The sequence below is a fragment of the Stomoxys calcitrans genome, chromosome 2 (assembly GCF_963082655.1).
Source record: "Stomoxys calcitrans chromosome 2, idStoCalc2.1, whole genome shotgun sequence".
NCBI classification, from domain to species: domain Eukaryota; kingdom Metazoa; phylum Arthropoda; class Insecta; order Diptera; family Muscidae; genus Stomoxys; species Stomoxys calcitrans.
In genome coordinates, this window is record NC_081553.1 from 137,884,655 (window position 1) to 137,900,955 (window position 16,301).

General features: G+C 35.0%; 1 protein-coding gene across 1 annotated transcript in view; it reads right to left on the reverse strand.

The window, feature by feature from the left end:
• LOC106090035 (serine-rich adhesin for platelets) overlaps nucleotides 1-16,301 on the reverse strand; it is a 267,366-nt gene that overhangs the window by 91,361 nt on the left and 159,704 nt on the right. The window contains exon 2 of the mRNA XM_013256080.2: nucleotides 10,259-10,647. Within this exon, the coding sequence (XP_013111534.2) occupies nucleotides 10,259-10,647 (389 nt within the window). The remainder of the gene's footprint in view (nucleotides 1-10,258; nucleotides 10,648-16,301) is intronic.

A 16,301-nucleotide genomic window follows, 5' to 3' on the forward strand; every position in this document is an offset into this window, starting at 1 on the left:
TGGAAAGTTATGAAAATAAGCTATATTGCGCAAATATTATTTACTTATTCATTTATTATAATTAAAAATTATAAAAAACATTAAAAAAAGCTAAGCATCAATGGTGACGATAACAAAAAAATTTGGAAGATTCAACATTTTTGAAAATGGTCTTTGATAAGGCCGTATACATAAAATCGGGTAGAATGGAGATATTTTCGAGTTTCTTTTTGTGATGTGATGTCCTACTTGGGTTTTAAAACTGAGAATAACATAAGCAGAAAGTTAGTTAGGATGTATAGACCATTTCAAGTTTCAACTCAAATACAAAAAAGGTAAAAATAATCGGGAATGAGGAAACTTTTGAAATTTAGGAACAAAATTAGGGATATTGGCTTTTAGATAGCGTGGTGGTTTCTATTAATATTTCCTCTCTTTGAAAACACAAAATAATTATTGTCTTGATGGCAAAAGTTTGCGAAACTTGTAGGAAATATGAGTACCGTAATTAGAAAATTTGTCGAATTTTTGACAAAAAGTCGTAAAATTGTATTTGCAAAAGTCGAAAAGTAGACTTTTCTTTCCACCTTTGGATCTCTAGGTCTGATGTAAATTACTGTTCTAAATTTCAGTGAAATCGGCTAATAAATGCGCTTTTAATGAGACCAATAACTTAAATCGGTCTACTACTACATATGGGGGCTACATCAAGATACATTCCTATCTAGCCCATCTTCGAACATAATCTTCCTATACTTTAAGAAATTATCTGTGCGAAGTTTCAGTTCGTTACCTTATTTTTAAACGGGTGATAGATGGGACCTTAATGGGCATAATATATTAAATCAAGCAATTGATATATACGACAGCTATATCCAAATGAGGACTAACCTGGACTATATTTGGCACTAATGTCGAGGTACCTAATACAAGTCACTGTGCTAATTTTAATCAAAATTTGGTATACGTCATATATAAGGAGTATCGCGTGATTGCGACAAACGGACGGATATGGCAAGATTGTCTCAGAATTTTAAAAAGATTAAGAAAATCTATACTTTATTTGATCGGAAATGGATGTTTTGATATGTTATAGATGGAATGACAAAACGAATATATACTCATCCTGTGGTTTTGGGTATAAAAAAGCAATAAGGGACAATGGTTCCCTTAGCATCACAACAATGTCAGTTCTTACACATTCGCTGAACAAAATGGCTTTTTGAGCACTCAAGAAATCGAATTTTAAGGCCATCCGTCGTTCGGCCCTAAATTTATACATAATGACTCCATTTTGGCCGATGTTTTTGAAACCGCTTTTAAAGCAGTCAAACAAACCATGTTTAGATGGTCTCTCAAACGGATTTGAAATAATAAATTATTAGTTTATGTTTTCGTATGTTTTTTACAAGGAACCATTTCGATGACCTAATATCAACAAAACTACTCTTAATAATCTTATTCCGAGCATGAATTACATTAATTTCTGAATTACATTGAATAGAATATCTGAAATTGTTTTAAGTGTTTTTACTTTCTCGCCCGTGCATTTACTTATTTTGGTAAACTTGGCAACCCTTTATCCATTCTATGCAAAAGGGCAAAAGGCTTTCACACAAATGAATAAAGGGCGGCCATGTTGACCAAATTTCCAGTTTGCCTTTTTGTTTAAATCTATGCACTCTTAGTTTTCTTGCACCGTCATTAAATCACTTGTGCAGCATCAACTCAAGAAAGTGGTGAGGACTTACGGATTACCTATAAATTTAACCAATTGGAATCTGACCAATTGAAATATTGGGAGCATCACTAAAACATGCAGTCCACATACAGGTCCTAGCTTAGCTACCCAACAAGGGGATTAACTCGATTTTTTATTTCTTTGCTGGAGAAGGAAAAAGCTTGACTTAGGCCTTTTTTGAAATAGTTCCAATAATCCACCTAAACTTTTGAGGCAAGGTGCATCTGACATTTGTCTTTAGAATAAACAAAAAAAGCCATTTTGGAAAAAATCGAGTTAGGCCCTTTGTATATTAAGCCATCGATTTTTATTTTTATTTTATGCTATTTTTACTCTATATTTATGAGAGAGCAGACATATTGTAGTGCTTAAGAATTTTGCAAACCACATGTAAGACTTGCTTTATGGATGCGAAAACTTCTTTTGGTACTCTTCGATAAGTGCAGCAGCAGAATAAGGAGTGACATGTTTATGGTTTTTTTCTTCCTGTTCATGTCTTCTTCTTCTTTCAGCCTTTCATCAACTTTCAATACAAACAACAAAAGTGAAGCATACTTTACGACGTCATTTGATAGATTTGTGTAACAATCTCCATTATCTTAAAGGAAGACAAAGTTATGATGAATGAATGTTTGTTAAAGAAAAGTGTCTACGACTCTTTGAGCTGTGATGCATGCAAATTGCAGAAATGAGAGAAAAAGTAAATAGGATGACGTATCGCTGAGTTGACAGAAATTGGAATCAACTACAGTCTGTTTTTTGGAACAACTTAAAGTACGTTCAAAATTATAAAGGCCAATAGCTTATATTGTTCATTAAAAATGGTAAAAAGTCTTCAGTTGATGTTATTAAGATGAGAAAGGATAAGAGTGGGATTGAATTGAGCTTAAAACCATCGTAGTGACAACTTTTTTGGTGTTGTTGTTTACTTATAATTATAAAGTTATAATAAATAAATGGAAATTAGAAGATTGCAAATTTTGAGATCAAAAATTGGTTTTCTTATGAATTCTTGTTTTTCTTTACCATATTATTTCAGTTGCCAACTACCAAACAATTTTTTGTTTGGTTGCTCATGATTGATGTTGTTTTTCTCCGTATTGCAATTCAATTTGATTATTTATGACCCCTAAACATAAATCAATTAACTTTTAATGGCTCTTTCAAGTTGAAATAAATTATTTGGAAATTATGCATCTGCATCTTGGGACTTCTTCAGTTACGCCTAATTGGTGCCCAATGAAATGACGACAGACCTTGGCTAACAATGTCAAGCGCTCTACAAATAAAATAAAATGCTCGCGTCTATGTGTATGGGCATGCATTTATGCCAACGTTTTGCTCCCAGCCACACAGGGCTACACGTAGAATTTTCATTGCTTATCGTAAGCCTTAAGTAAGTGGTACGTAAGTCCATGGTTTGCTGGAGATATCGCAAAATGCCGACTAGAAGAAAATTCACAAAGAAACGAATACACGGAAAAATAAGGCAATGAACAAATTACGGACACTAGTGGTCCGTCCATGGTGTTGTTGATACCCAAGATGGTTACTGCCCGCGGTGATCGGTTTGGTTATGTGGTTGTTTGGGATGCTGTTCTGTTGATGATGATGACGAGGATGCCGCTGCCGCTCTGTTATTGTTGTGTAGCATAAACGGGAGGAGGCACATTTGCTTTACTAATCTGTCGAGTCATAAATATGAAAACTCACTAGGTAAGCACATGTTTGTTGTTCATATGAAAATAAAGGGTTACCATACTATGTTAATGTATACATACGGCTTTAAAAGAACATAGAACATAAATCCTTGTTGACCTTGTTTAGTGTAAAAGCCGCCATAGATATCTATATCCAAAAGTCGTGGGATTGCATTTACGACGGAACTAGGTAAGGTTAAGTTAGGTTAAAAGGACAATTTGCTACATAGGGTCAAGGGAACCAAACGATAAAAAAAAAAATAAAACCGCTACTTCGTATACGACTTCAATAAATTCAATTTGAATTACAATGCGCGATAACCACACAACAGATATTCATTAGTTATTTTCAGCTAAACGAGGGCTGCCGTATAAATTTCTGACCTAGGCAACATCAAGGTAGAATCTGGCATTTCCATTGGAAAGTTTGAAATTTTCCAGCATAATCGTATATAGAACGTTTTGTTTTGTTAACAGTGACTAGAAAAAACTAAATTGACAAAAGAAAAATGGAACTAACTAGTGAACATTTGCATCCTGCGACCATTTTTCATCATCATCATTTTCGCATTGATGAACTTAAATATGTTTATGGCGATGAAGCATCATCCTAGATGCCTGTGAAAAACTGGGTTAAGAAATTCAGCCGTGACCGACGCACAGTGGGATGCGGAAAAATAAGTGGAAATAAATCCTCCATTTTGGAACGGAAAGAGATATCTTCATGAAATTTTACATGGTTATAGCTGAGGTGTTATATGCAAAATTTCAGGGCTCTAGAAGTAACAGGGGCCAATTGGCGGGCCTTCAATGTTGGTCACCTCAACCCTACAAAATTTTGTTCTGGCTGTCAATAGCGCATTTATGGTCCGACTTTCATTCTACATTCTATATTGCGAACACCTTGCCGTAAAAAAGGTTTGTTATTGTTGTATTCTGCATAATTTGACAATCGCTCGAAAAAGGCTCGTGTAGATTAGTGCTAAGACATGGTGAATAAGTACGTTCGAAGTACATTAAAATACGTTTATAAGACCGTCGCATGTGGCGAATCGTATTTCTATGCGTATGAGCCTAAAACAAAACAACAATCGACCGTGTTGGTCTTCGTCGAGTCGAGCCTACTCTAACGACAGTAGTTCGTGGAGAGGGGCCGAAGTACCGCATACGTGAACGAGTAAAATTGTTCGAAAATTTTTGTTTTGGCATTACCACATTCCATAACGAATAAGTACTATCGACATTCGAGATTATGGCATTCGTGAACGATCGCATAATCGAGTATCAGCTGTTCGAAAACCACTCATGAGCTCTGGAGCAATCGAATAGAGTTGTTACTAGATATTAATAGTTAAAACAAAAGTAAAAATATAAGTTTTTGAGTGTAATTATTATATGAAATAAGCTTAGCTCAAATCAATGAAAGTAAATGCAATTTACTGTCGTTAAAACAGGTTGGTAGCTATTTCGGAACCCCGGGCAAGCAAATATTTCGGTCGCAGAGCATGGACGTACCAACAAGACTCGGCAACGTGCTTTAGCATGTGTAAACCAAGAATGGCAAAAAAATCATGTTCCGCACTTCCGTCCACACAGTGGCTGTGCAATTCGCCGCATGCAATCCGACGGACTTTTTTATTTAAGCCACTTTTGAGAGCAAGGTAAGGACTAAAATATATGCCCGCATGGATGCGCTGAAAAAATATATTGTACAGAAATGGGCCAATATACCGGCAGATTATATTCGTTCTGCTTGCAATTCGTTTGTTTAATAACTCGGAACAAAAGTAAATGCAAAATGTGGTCATAACACACAAAAGTGAATAGATTTTAAAATATTTCCACATATTTTTTACTTTGAATCAACAAAAAATGTTTTCGCACAAAAAAATGTGGTCGTTTGCCAGCTAAATCTAAAAAACACACCTTTTTTATTAATAATATAATGTTCTTATTTAGATTATTTATGTACGCTTTATTCGGCAATGACATTGGATCACTTTTATCTATCATTTCTCTGCGAATACGCACAAAGTTATTGCCCTCTTCTGAATCAAAGGACGACATGCACAACAAAAGCGATGTAACCATGCTTTTTTTTATTTAATAAATTCAAAAAGTTCAATAAATTAATATTCTTTACAAAAGCCGGGTAGATGTTATTTGTGTATTTTGTTTTGCCACAAATATATGTTTAAATCAACTCTGATTCAAAAATATCGGTACCCATTTGTTTTTTGTTTATGTTTTTGTTTATTTGTTTATTAGTCAATGGAACAAATATCCTTACAGACTAAGATGACTTCCGTAACAAATGTTTAAATAGTAATGTATGATAATAAAGAGGTGCATACTACAAAAATATATAATATAAAATGGATCTAAAAATTTCTTTTGATGTGCTAAAATCAATACATGGTTTTGACTCCCTTTGAAGCCTGTTGTTGATAAAATTTAAATTCAAAAAAGTTCGTGTTAAAGGCCCATTTCTCGCATAGTTGGTGCGGTGGAACGGTATGTCAAACAAATTTACAACTCGTAAGCTTCTTGGAGGAACAAATGTTGGAACTAAAGACAACAAATCCGGTGAATCAATATTATTATTAAGCAAGTCAAATATGAAGCAAGCCGATTGATATTTTCTACGAGATTCTAAGGATTGCAAGCCAAGTAACAAAAATCTAGATCTATATGGAGGCATCTGAGCAGGAAATAAGTTTTTAAGGGCAAACTTTGTAAAGTGTTTTTGGAAAATTTCGATACAACAGCTTTCGAATGCGGTAATATATCCATTCGATACGTGATGAAATCTCATTCGATAAAAAAGCGTACCCGATCACGTATGAGGTAATTCGGAAACTGGTTATGTGGCGTCTGTTTTGCTTAAGCAGCGTAGGACGGTCAATACTGAGTGATACATCACAATTTATTTTCTGAAGTCTTGAGAGAAATTCGAAAAACGAACAAGAGAAGACGAATCATTGTTCACCATGACACTACGAGCTCTCACACATCGTCCCAAACCAGCTCCTTTTTGACCGGTCAAAATGTGGAGTTGATGGGTCATCCAAGGTCTACACCCCCGACTTGGCACCCAATGACTTATTTTTATTGCCGCACATTAAGATAAATTGCAGTTGAAGCGTTCAATAACCATGCTTATGAGGTGTCTCAATTGGTTTAGGCGCATCCAAAATTGTACAAATTATGCTGGAGGACACTTTGAAAGTCTATAATACGATTTTGGTGATAAAATGCTGCCCCCGGTTGAGTCCCATGATCATCATATTTCGTCATAAGTCCCCAATTGTGACCAAATGTATTCTTCAAAGCATCAGTATCAATAGATTCTAGATCCAATAAGCTTAACGATGTATAGTGGTATAGTACGAATCAGATTATATGTAAATTATATATGCATGTAAATTCAGATTATATGCAAACACATAGTTTGAAATAAAAGAGATTATATCAAAGACAACACTGTGACAAAAGAGGAAGTTCCCTTTACAAAAAGCAACTGGATTTTTCATTTTACTTACATTGTGCGACTGGATCCCAAGAAAGAGAAGTACATAATAAAGAGACCAATACTTTTAAACATGTTGGAATCTCTTGTAAGCTCGTCATACGTTTAGTTTACTTCGCTCAAAAATAATGTCTTTATTGTTTCGTGAAACAACGTTATAGTTTCCAACTTAATTCAAATAATTTGCTATATTGTTGATAAGGGGAGAAGTTTTTAATTTTGATTAGAAAGACTTGAGGAATATAACTAAGATGAGATGCTTTACTTAATCGAATCCTTTCTCTGCAAGTATATATATAGCGACTAGAAAGGCATATGATGCCAAGGTAGGAGCTGCAAAATGGCCAAGATTATCCAGAACAGATGCCTGACTTCGTTAGTCACTTATCAAATCGGGCCTAATAACGGCATTCAATAATGTATTCGTTTTTACTTCGAACAAATGGCTGATATGAAAACATATTTGGATCACAGCATTCGATCGAAATTTGCTACTATTTTGTACAGCGTTGCCAGCATCAAAAAGCGAATTCGAATCAAAGCAAATAGGAAAATTTAATCGGTTGCAGAAATTACTTTTTACTGTGCTAAATGCAAAAATTACTTTTTACTGTGCTGTAGTTGTTGTATCTTTCTCTTACGAAGGCTGAATCAACGATTTCATGGTTGGTTGGTTCTCGAAATTTATGGAGAGTTTCAAAAAGCAACTGATTTAACGTGCAAACAAGTTTTCTGACCGACAGCTACATCAACAATAAAATCTTTTGACCATAAGATTCTTCCAACAGTGTACAGTAAATGGATACTTAGTTGTGCCTACCTCGTCTTACGTTTAGTTTACTTTGACCAAAAATTATGTCTTTATTGTAACGTGAGACAAAGTTATAGTTTTCAACTCCCTTCAAATAATGTGCTATTGTACATTGTCCATAAGGGGAGAAGTTTCCAATTTTTATTGGAAATAGACTTGAGGAACATATCATAGATGGTATGCTTTAGTTTATCGAACTAAGTCGGTTCTCTGCAAGAATATTAAGCGACGCAAAGATTTAGGAATTGTACAAGATGGTCAAACTGTTTGGTCTTCTTTTCTAATAAACCCCACAATTTAGGTTCAAACTCACACATGTTTGAACTGCTGTTTTTTGCAATTTTTTCATCGAATAAAAAATAATTGTTTAATCTTGATATAAATAAAGTCAAAAGATAAAGCGTAAAGATTGAGCGTAATTTCGTAATATATTACAAATTTATTTCTTATTAACGAAGGATACAAAAAATAGGAATTGCTTAAAATGATGCATTCGACATGCCAACGTGCATGCCACTTTCACGATATTAGGAAGACCAAACGGACCGTACGCCTTGGTCGTATACGGTCTTTGAAGCGACGCGAAAGTCATGTGATCACAAGATAGGAGTTGCAAAACCGCCAAGATTATCTAGAGCGGATGCCTGACTCCGTTAGTCTCTTATCAAATCTGATTGGAAAACTTGCCGAGAAACTAAAGAACATTAAAGAAGCTATAGAAAACGTGCAAAATCATGTTTCACTTTCCACCAAACACATTGTTTAAATGTATAAGAAGCTTAACATTTTTTAAGTAAATCAAGAGCTTTTCAAAAAGAAATTAATTTCCTGAAAAAATGTTTTATTTTCAGCGACAACCCCTTTTTAAGTTTTCTATTTAGCTGCAGTTTAGATGGTAAGGCTATTCAACTGCATGTCGGTAACTTTCGCAGAACTTATGTGTGGTCCTCCACTATAATGGCTGCATTGGAATAGTTGGCCGTTATGAAGTTTCCTATAACATGGCCTGCCCATACCAAGAACTCTGGTCCCATAATTGACAACAACACAATACACCGGCATTCACATGCAACAAACATTAATACAAACCAAATAATGGTTTCTTTGCTTTACTGCCTCTTGGCCCGGTCTATCAGCTATCTAGGCTGGGCGACACAAAGTTTGCGATGCCATTACTAAGGTTATGCAGTCTGTTGGATTGTATGTAAAATGTTCATACATGGTTCAAGCAAATAGCCGCGAGTTTAGTACAATGTAAATATATAGGCTTTTGCTTTGGGCTTTATTCCATATTTCTTATTTCTTTGGCACAAGTATCAGGATTTGACTCGATTTGAAGGAAATATGAAGGCCATGTCTGCAGATGGAATTGAAAAATATTTTCGAATTCATATCTGAAAGTCTTATTCGATGCAGCTACTATTTTCCACAGATCTGGAAACGTTTTTACTTTTTGCCAACTATAGCTGCAAGCATATGTTTTTGGTCCCAACTAACAAAAAGTAGTCCATAGGACATATATTTCGGAATTAATTCTACAATGTGCTAAGCCACATAGGGAGTTGACAATTAAGTGCGATAATAAATTACCTAGTAATTGGATTTTTTTTTAATTTCCATAGTTCCTTGCATCTATGAACTTCATCCTGATGTCTAAGCCAATAATAAGGATAGGAGTTTGTAAATAGTTTCAAAACTAAGCTACTAAACAGTATTTAAGGCTTACTGCCATACTCAAAGCCATGTTACGCTCTTCAATGCTTAGAGTAACCATCTTCAAAAATATACCGCAGCTACTTAGAGACTTCACTCGATGACTACAACTTAAGAACACCTGAGCAGATTGTTGTGAGAAAAAGCATATTTCTAGGTGAGTGTTTTATTTTTGTTGCCACAAACATGCTCCTTGAGTGAAAGTGTGTGGACGGCTTCCATTAACCGAATAACACTTTAGCATACTTAAGGGCTAGCACTTAAGGTAAATGGAAGTTCTACTCTTCCTGGTTGGAAAGTAGTTGCAAAAAGGAAGTCTAGGAGCAGTGTAAAAAGACTGACATAAAAATCACTGCACTTGTGAGGAGTAGAAAGAAGAAAATGAAAGAGTATTAGTGAAAGTTCTTTTTTCCATTAAAAGTCTCTCATGAATTTGAGACGTGCTCTCCATGTTAGACATATTAACTTCATATAAATTACAAAGCATTAATCTCTCAACATGAATTTCGACTACGTCGTTTCGATTTTCGTTGCTGTTATGACGTATTAATGTAGCAAAATTTGACAACAACTGCAGTTAAGGATCTGTATTTCTCCTCAAAGAGATCGATTTTAGAACAAACCAAAATGGCTCAGAATACGGTTGGTGTGATATTTTTATATTCATTATTAAATGCTCAAATGTCCGTAGGCATAGCCGTTTTTGGGCGAAACCAATGCCACAAACGCCGTCATTTATACATACATACATATGTACTTATTGTAGTTAATTTGTGTACACTTACCAATCTTATTTCAATTTCAGCATCGATACGTTTACGCATCTTTCGGCTAGCAATGCCGAATGGGCAAAACAAATCATCACTGCCAGCAGCCATGAGATGTGTACCATTCGTCAGTCCATCACCCAGCAACGCATCGCTGCCGTCACCCAAAACTTCATTATGGGAATGACCGCCGGATGCAAATGCTGTGGGGGAGCCAGCAGCCGTTGACGTCGCTGAACCTCCGATCACTGCTGAAGATGGTGGCGGTGGTGTCACTTTGCCGGCCTCTTCATAGAGGGCACGTACGCTCTGTGGTCGGGTGTCGCTGGTGAAGAGTTCCTTTTGAAAAGACTTGTCGCTGTCGTAGTGCTGTTTACGTTGTGCGAATGTTAAAAGGTCGCTTTCCGCTGAAATGGTACGAAAAACAGAGGAAGAACAAAATTAAATACTGAATTTGAATGGGTAATATGATACTAAACGGGTGAGCGTTTGTGTCTGTTCTGTAAGGTAATCGGGAGACTTTGGACTAGAGTCTGATGTAAAGTCAATAAAGTACTCTTTGTCCGGTGCTGGTAACACAGGAAACAAAACATGTCGTGGCACAATTTTTTAATTTTGACTCCAAATCATAAATGACGCATTTCTCGTTCGTTATGAAAATTGCAAAACTGATAGCTATTAATAATAGACTCATTTTTCCTCCATATTCCAAGAATCATAAATGTTGACTTTACCAAGTCAAGACTTATTAGTTTAGCAACAGGCTAGAATTTATTATATTTGTTTTTTATGCGAGGGTCGTTTAAGATCTATAATGGAAACCATGGTAAATGCAAAGAAGTCGAATGAGTTCGGCTGGCAACTTAAGCATAAAGTCTTTATTTACTTTAAGAACGAACGTGTTAAATTAAACTGTGAACTTGAAAGATGACGGTGTTGATGATCTTATCCAACCTATAAAAGTCAACCTAATATGTGGATCCCGAAGGATCCTTGAGAACAGTCTTCATATGCCAAATGATCCGATGCGTTACACTAAATCCGGTGCGTTACACTAAATCCTGAACGTGCTTTTCAAGTTAGCCTCTTTTCGAATATTTTATGGAAAAGGAGTTGTGAAAGACACCAATTATTTATTACAGTTTAACCCATTATTGAATTTTTCTAAGAGCGTACAATATAGGTTCCGCTTTTTAAATGCCCCCGGTATTCACAAAACTTTAAAGTAGGTTTAATTGACAGATTTCCTTTAAAGAACTGTCAAATAAACCTACTTTAAAACTGCATTAAGTGTTGTGAAAACCGGTGTACCTTGTTGGTATAAAAAGAGGTTGGCATTTAAGACATTATCTCATCCAAGTCTTTTTATAAATTTATAAATTTTAAACGTCGATTGAACACCTCTCCAATTTTTGTGAAATATAAAATGTTTCCAGGACTGGACCTGGATTCTTAGTAATATTCTTAAGTTCTGTGCAAATTCCTTGCTATTTCGCGTTCTCTCAATATTGTTCAATGAATCTTTAAGGAAAATTTCTTTCATTACCTCAATTTTTTAAAAGAAGACGTAAATCTGATGACACCAACTACTGAAGAATTGCAAAGCTTAGCGCTATTCCCAAATCAACATTGACTCACTGTCTCATCAAGGTACTTTATTGTTATCACGATATTAGCATGGATTCCGAAAATCACGAACGTTTTGGAACTAACTACAACTGTAAACGAAGGATTAAGATATCGTTTGCAAACTGATGTCACATACACTAATTTCAGTAAGGCTTTTCATAATGTAAATCATTGTCTTCTATTGCACAAACTCGGCCTGCTGGATTTTTCACACTCAGTCATTGCATTTCATAGTTCTGTTTTCAAACCTATTGATATAATATTGTTATTATTGAATACCATCTGTTGCGACTTTCTCTCGCGTGCTTATGTATGAAAATGATGTACAGAAAACGTTGTTAAAAACAACGTATTTTTTTAAATTCCGGGGAAGGGGCACGAACTTAGCCCAGCCATTGAAGGCTATCTACTCTTATGCCCTAGAGTCTGTGGAATCAATCATGGATCTTAGCTTTTTGTAAGACCAAAGGTTTAATTACAGTTCAACTCTACTTTTAATGGTCAATAAATCGTATGGTTCCTCAGATTTTTCTAAGCGTTGAAGTAAAGAGTTTGTGGACACTATCGTCCAACACGACCGATACTAGAGTATGGTTCAATAATATGATGACCTTACCATCAAATCCTCTGCAATTCACTTAAGTCTATGCAAAAATAATTCGTGTTATTCTGTTTAAGTGGACGTAAATGAATATTTAATATTTGACTACCCTATAAGGAAAGACTTATTGCCTGTTTCAATAACTTTTTGTCACTGAAAATGGGTGACTACCACTCGCCCTTGTGTCAAAACCAATTGGTTTCATAAAGGAAGAACAGATGTTGGAGTGAGTGACTCGACTCACTAGAGTAAAAAAAGTAAGTGAAACAGGCAGTTAATTTGACCAAATTGGCCACGTTGAAAGGCCGACGTACAATGCTTAACCTCAATTTCATATTAAACATACTCAAGGGAAAGATGAAGATCAAGTTTCTATTGGTGAACATTAACTTAAATGTACAATTGACATTTTGAGTTTTTCATGTTAAATATTATCGTAAACAACTTTGCGAACGATGATAATTGTTTGAACCAGCCCTCGTATTTTGCCATAAAGAACAAATATAACTTCGAATGATATGTAATTCGATTGAAGCGATGAATTCTTGTCAAGATAGGAAAAGTCCAATATACATTTGTCTTAAGATCAAACGGCGATGGACGAATCTAAAGTAATTGTTTCAAAATATATGCTGGGGCACGTCTACGGAAAACTTCTTTCAATTTGATATTTGCCTATATGCTTAACGTAATAATCAATTTAAAGTTGTTTTCAAATATTCGAAAGAGATGATTGTGTGATAAACGATGTTAAGTTGGTGTATTCATATTAAAACCACTTTTGGGAATAAATAGATATGGTATCAATTGCTGAATGCAAAGAATCGAGGTTGATCTCGGTGTAAAATTTTTTTTTGTAGTTATTTCGTTGTAATTACTAACTTAAATAATCGAAATAATATCAGATTGTAATAATTTTCAATGGCTTTTTATTTTGGTTTATTAGGGGATGAAATATTCTAGCGAAAACGAGATTAGTATTAAAACAATAATGGTTTGGTACTAAAACCAATTTGGTACAAGAACCATTACGAGCTCGGTAATAAGACTAGTACCAAAGGCTACTAATCATTTTATATTCCATCCATACCATACCTAACCTTAATTTTGAATGTCTGAGGAACCCAAATAATCACCTTTATTCCGGTTGTCGAAGGTGTTGCCGAATTTCGGCAATGTTAGATAATGCTATTATGGTTGCCGAAGACGAAAAAAATCTGTAATAGCTTCGGTGCCACGTATGTATGTGGAATTCGATCATAACATTTGGCGAAAACGACTTAAAGATTGATATCAATATATATCAAACTCTTAAGAACATCAATATATCAGACTTTAAAGAACTGCACGGCCGTTTCTATAAAGAATATTGAGCCTCCTTTTTTCAAGTAATATCCAAGAAATATGAAATTCGACTTCGTCTTAGAGTGCAGTTGGTTTTCGACTATGACAGTATGAATGAAGGCGAATATGCGATTTGAACCTTGTACCAGATTTAATGCACAAGTCTTGTCAAAAGTCAACGTGTTCCTGCTAGCAACATTTTTGGAAACACTATGAGCTCAATGCTTTTCTTAATTAATAACTTAATGGAAAGCATATTCACCAGCCAGCCATAAAAAAAGTCATAGTCTTATTGAAAAAAAGCCCGCATATTGTCAACAATTACTGATTTTCTCAATTTTTTTTCCTTCAAAGTTATTAGTATCTATATTGTCGTTTTAATTAAAACATCTTTAATGTTGGGAACCAAACGAAATATAAATTTCCAAAGCAATGGCAAGAAGACCAACTAGTTTTAAGGAAGTAATAAAAGAAATAATATTTTTTTAATTAATCAAGAAAGCGTCTCATCTCATGATGTGATGGCTATATGCATTTCTATTTAACGCCAGCAAAAAAAAAAAAAACATAATTCTATACATAATTAAAAGCACACCAAATAAAGATAAACAAATTTGCTCTGGGACTTCTTACTATTGCAACAGTAGAGGAACGCATTCAACAAAAACAAATAGTCTGAGCGTATCGGCCGTGTTTGCGTTAAGCCTAAAGTTTAATTAAACGGTTATACACTCCTAGACTAGGATGTAGAAGAGAAGAGAGTAAATAATTGAATTAATGGCCGTCAAAGCAACAACGACATCATCAGCAATCATGCTCTTCAATGATAAATGTGTGACATGAGAAAAACCAGAAGAAATTTTCCGCAAAGTAAAGGCAATGAAGAAAACCAGTGCAATAATGTCCCAACCACAAGCTGAGATTATAGTAAATAAGACGACCCGGTAGAGTACCCAAGGATAGTCACACACTTGACTAGTTGTAGTGAATGGCAGGCAGGCGGTTGAAAAGAGTAGATGCAAAAGCATGAGGAAATTTTAAATCAGCGAAACAAATATTTGGCTAACTAAATTGTTTGTATATTCTTATGGTAGTCAAATAAAAATATTTATGTATACGCGTTATACGAGGGCTGCTATATACATTTCTGGTTGAATAATGAAATTGCAAACATTTATCATCATTCTTCAGCATGATTTACATGGTTTTTGCATGCACTCAAACCAATTGCCGAAGCACTTTTTTCACTTCGATTGAGACACCTTCCAAATATGGTTATTGAACGCTTCAACAGCATCTTCTGGCGACGAAAATCGTTGACCATGCATTTTTTTCTTAATGTGCGGGAATAAAATGAAGTCATTGGGTGCCAAGTCGGGGCTTTACGGCGGATGGCCCATTAATTCGACGTTTTGGCCGGTCACTAAATCGCTGATTTGAACCGATGTGTGAGAGATCGCATTGTCATGGTGAACAATAATTCGTCTTTTCTTGCTCATTTTCGAATTTCTTCCAACACTTCAGTCAAACAAATTGTAGTGTACCGTTCAGAATTGACCTCCTGCGTTGCTCAAGCGTAAAAGCCGCCAAAGACACTATTTCCTGAATAAAGTTTTAATGCTAACAATAAAAGGATTTTTGTCCAGCTGAAACCAATAGGAGTTATTTTGGTTTCTATTTAGAATCAAAGGCGAAATAAAAACCCTTTTTTAATAAGTTTAAGTTACATGTGGTTGCTATGAATGCATTGAATAGGCTATGGATATCGCGATTTTGAAGCTAACCAAGCATCATCATCAGTCAATGTTGGTATTGTGTGTGTTGCTGGTGCTGGATGTTCTTTTTGAGTTAGAGATATTGGCGGTTGGTGGTTTACGTTTCATGCTGCGCACGAAAAAATGTACCCTGATATGACCCAATATTCGTCTCATACAGACATGCTTCTACAAATGCACAGCTCTTTTATTAGTGAATAGGTTGAAGCATGTAATCTTTTGGGGCAAAATAGTCTGATGATGAAGCTTTGTTAGCCTACCCAAAACATTAATAGCAACAACATTTTGCCAAACACTTCTTACAAAGAGTTTTTATTTTGTTTTTTATTATAAATAGAAACAAACCCTATAGCTTTTTGCTGGACAAAAAATCCAACGGAAAAGATGCCCGGTAAATATGGCATCCAACTATTGCCGTATATGCTTATAATTTGGATCATGGGTTTATAGGTCCTAAAATATTCTTAGTTGAATGACGATAAAATAAAAAAATAAAAAAGGCGGTAGAACTAAAAATCAGAAATACGAAGAGATTTCTTTATTGGCGTTTTTTTAAATTTTATTTGATTCATTTTATGTCCTTCTCAAAAATGAGAGAAATTTTTGTTCAAATATTCTCAAAAAGCTAATTTTCTAGAACGTTTTTTCATTCAACTTGTCCTAGATGCCCTAATTGATGCTAAATGTCCTAGCGACAAATGTAAGTGTAATA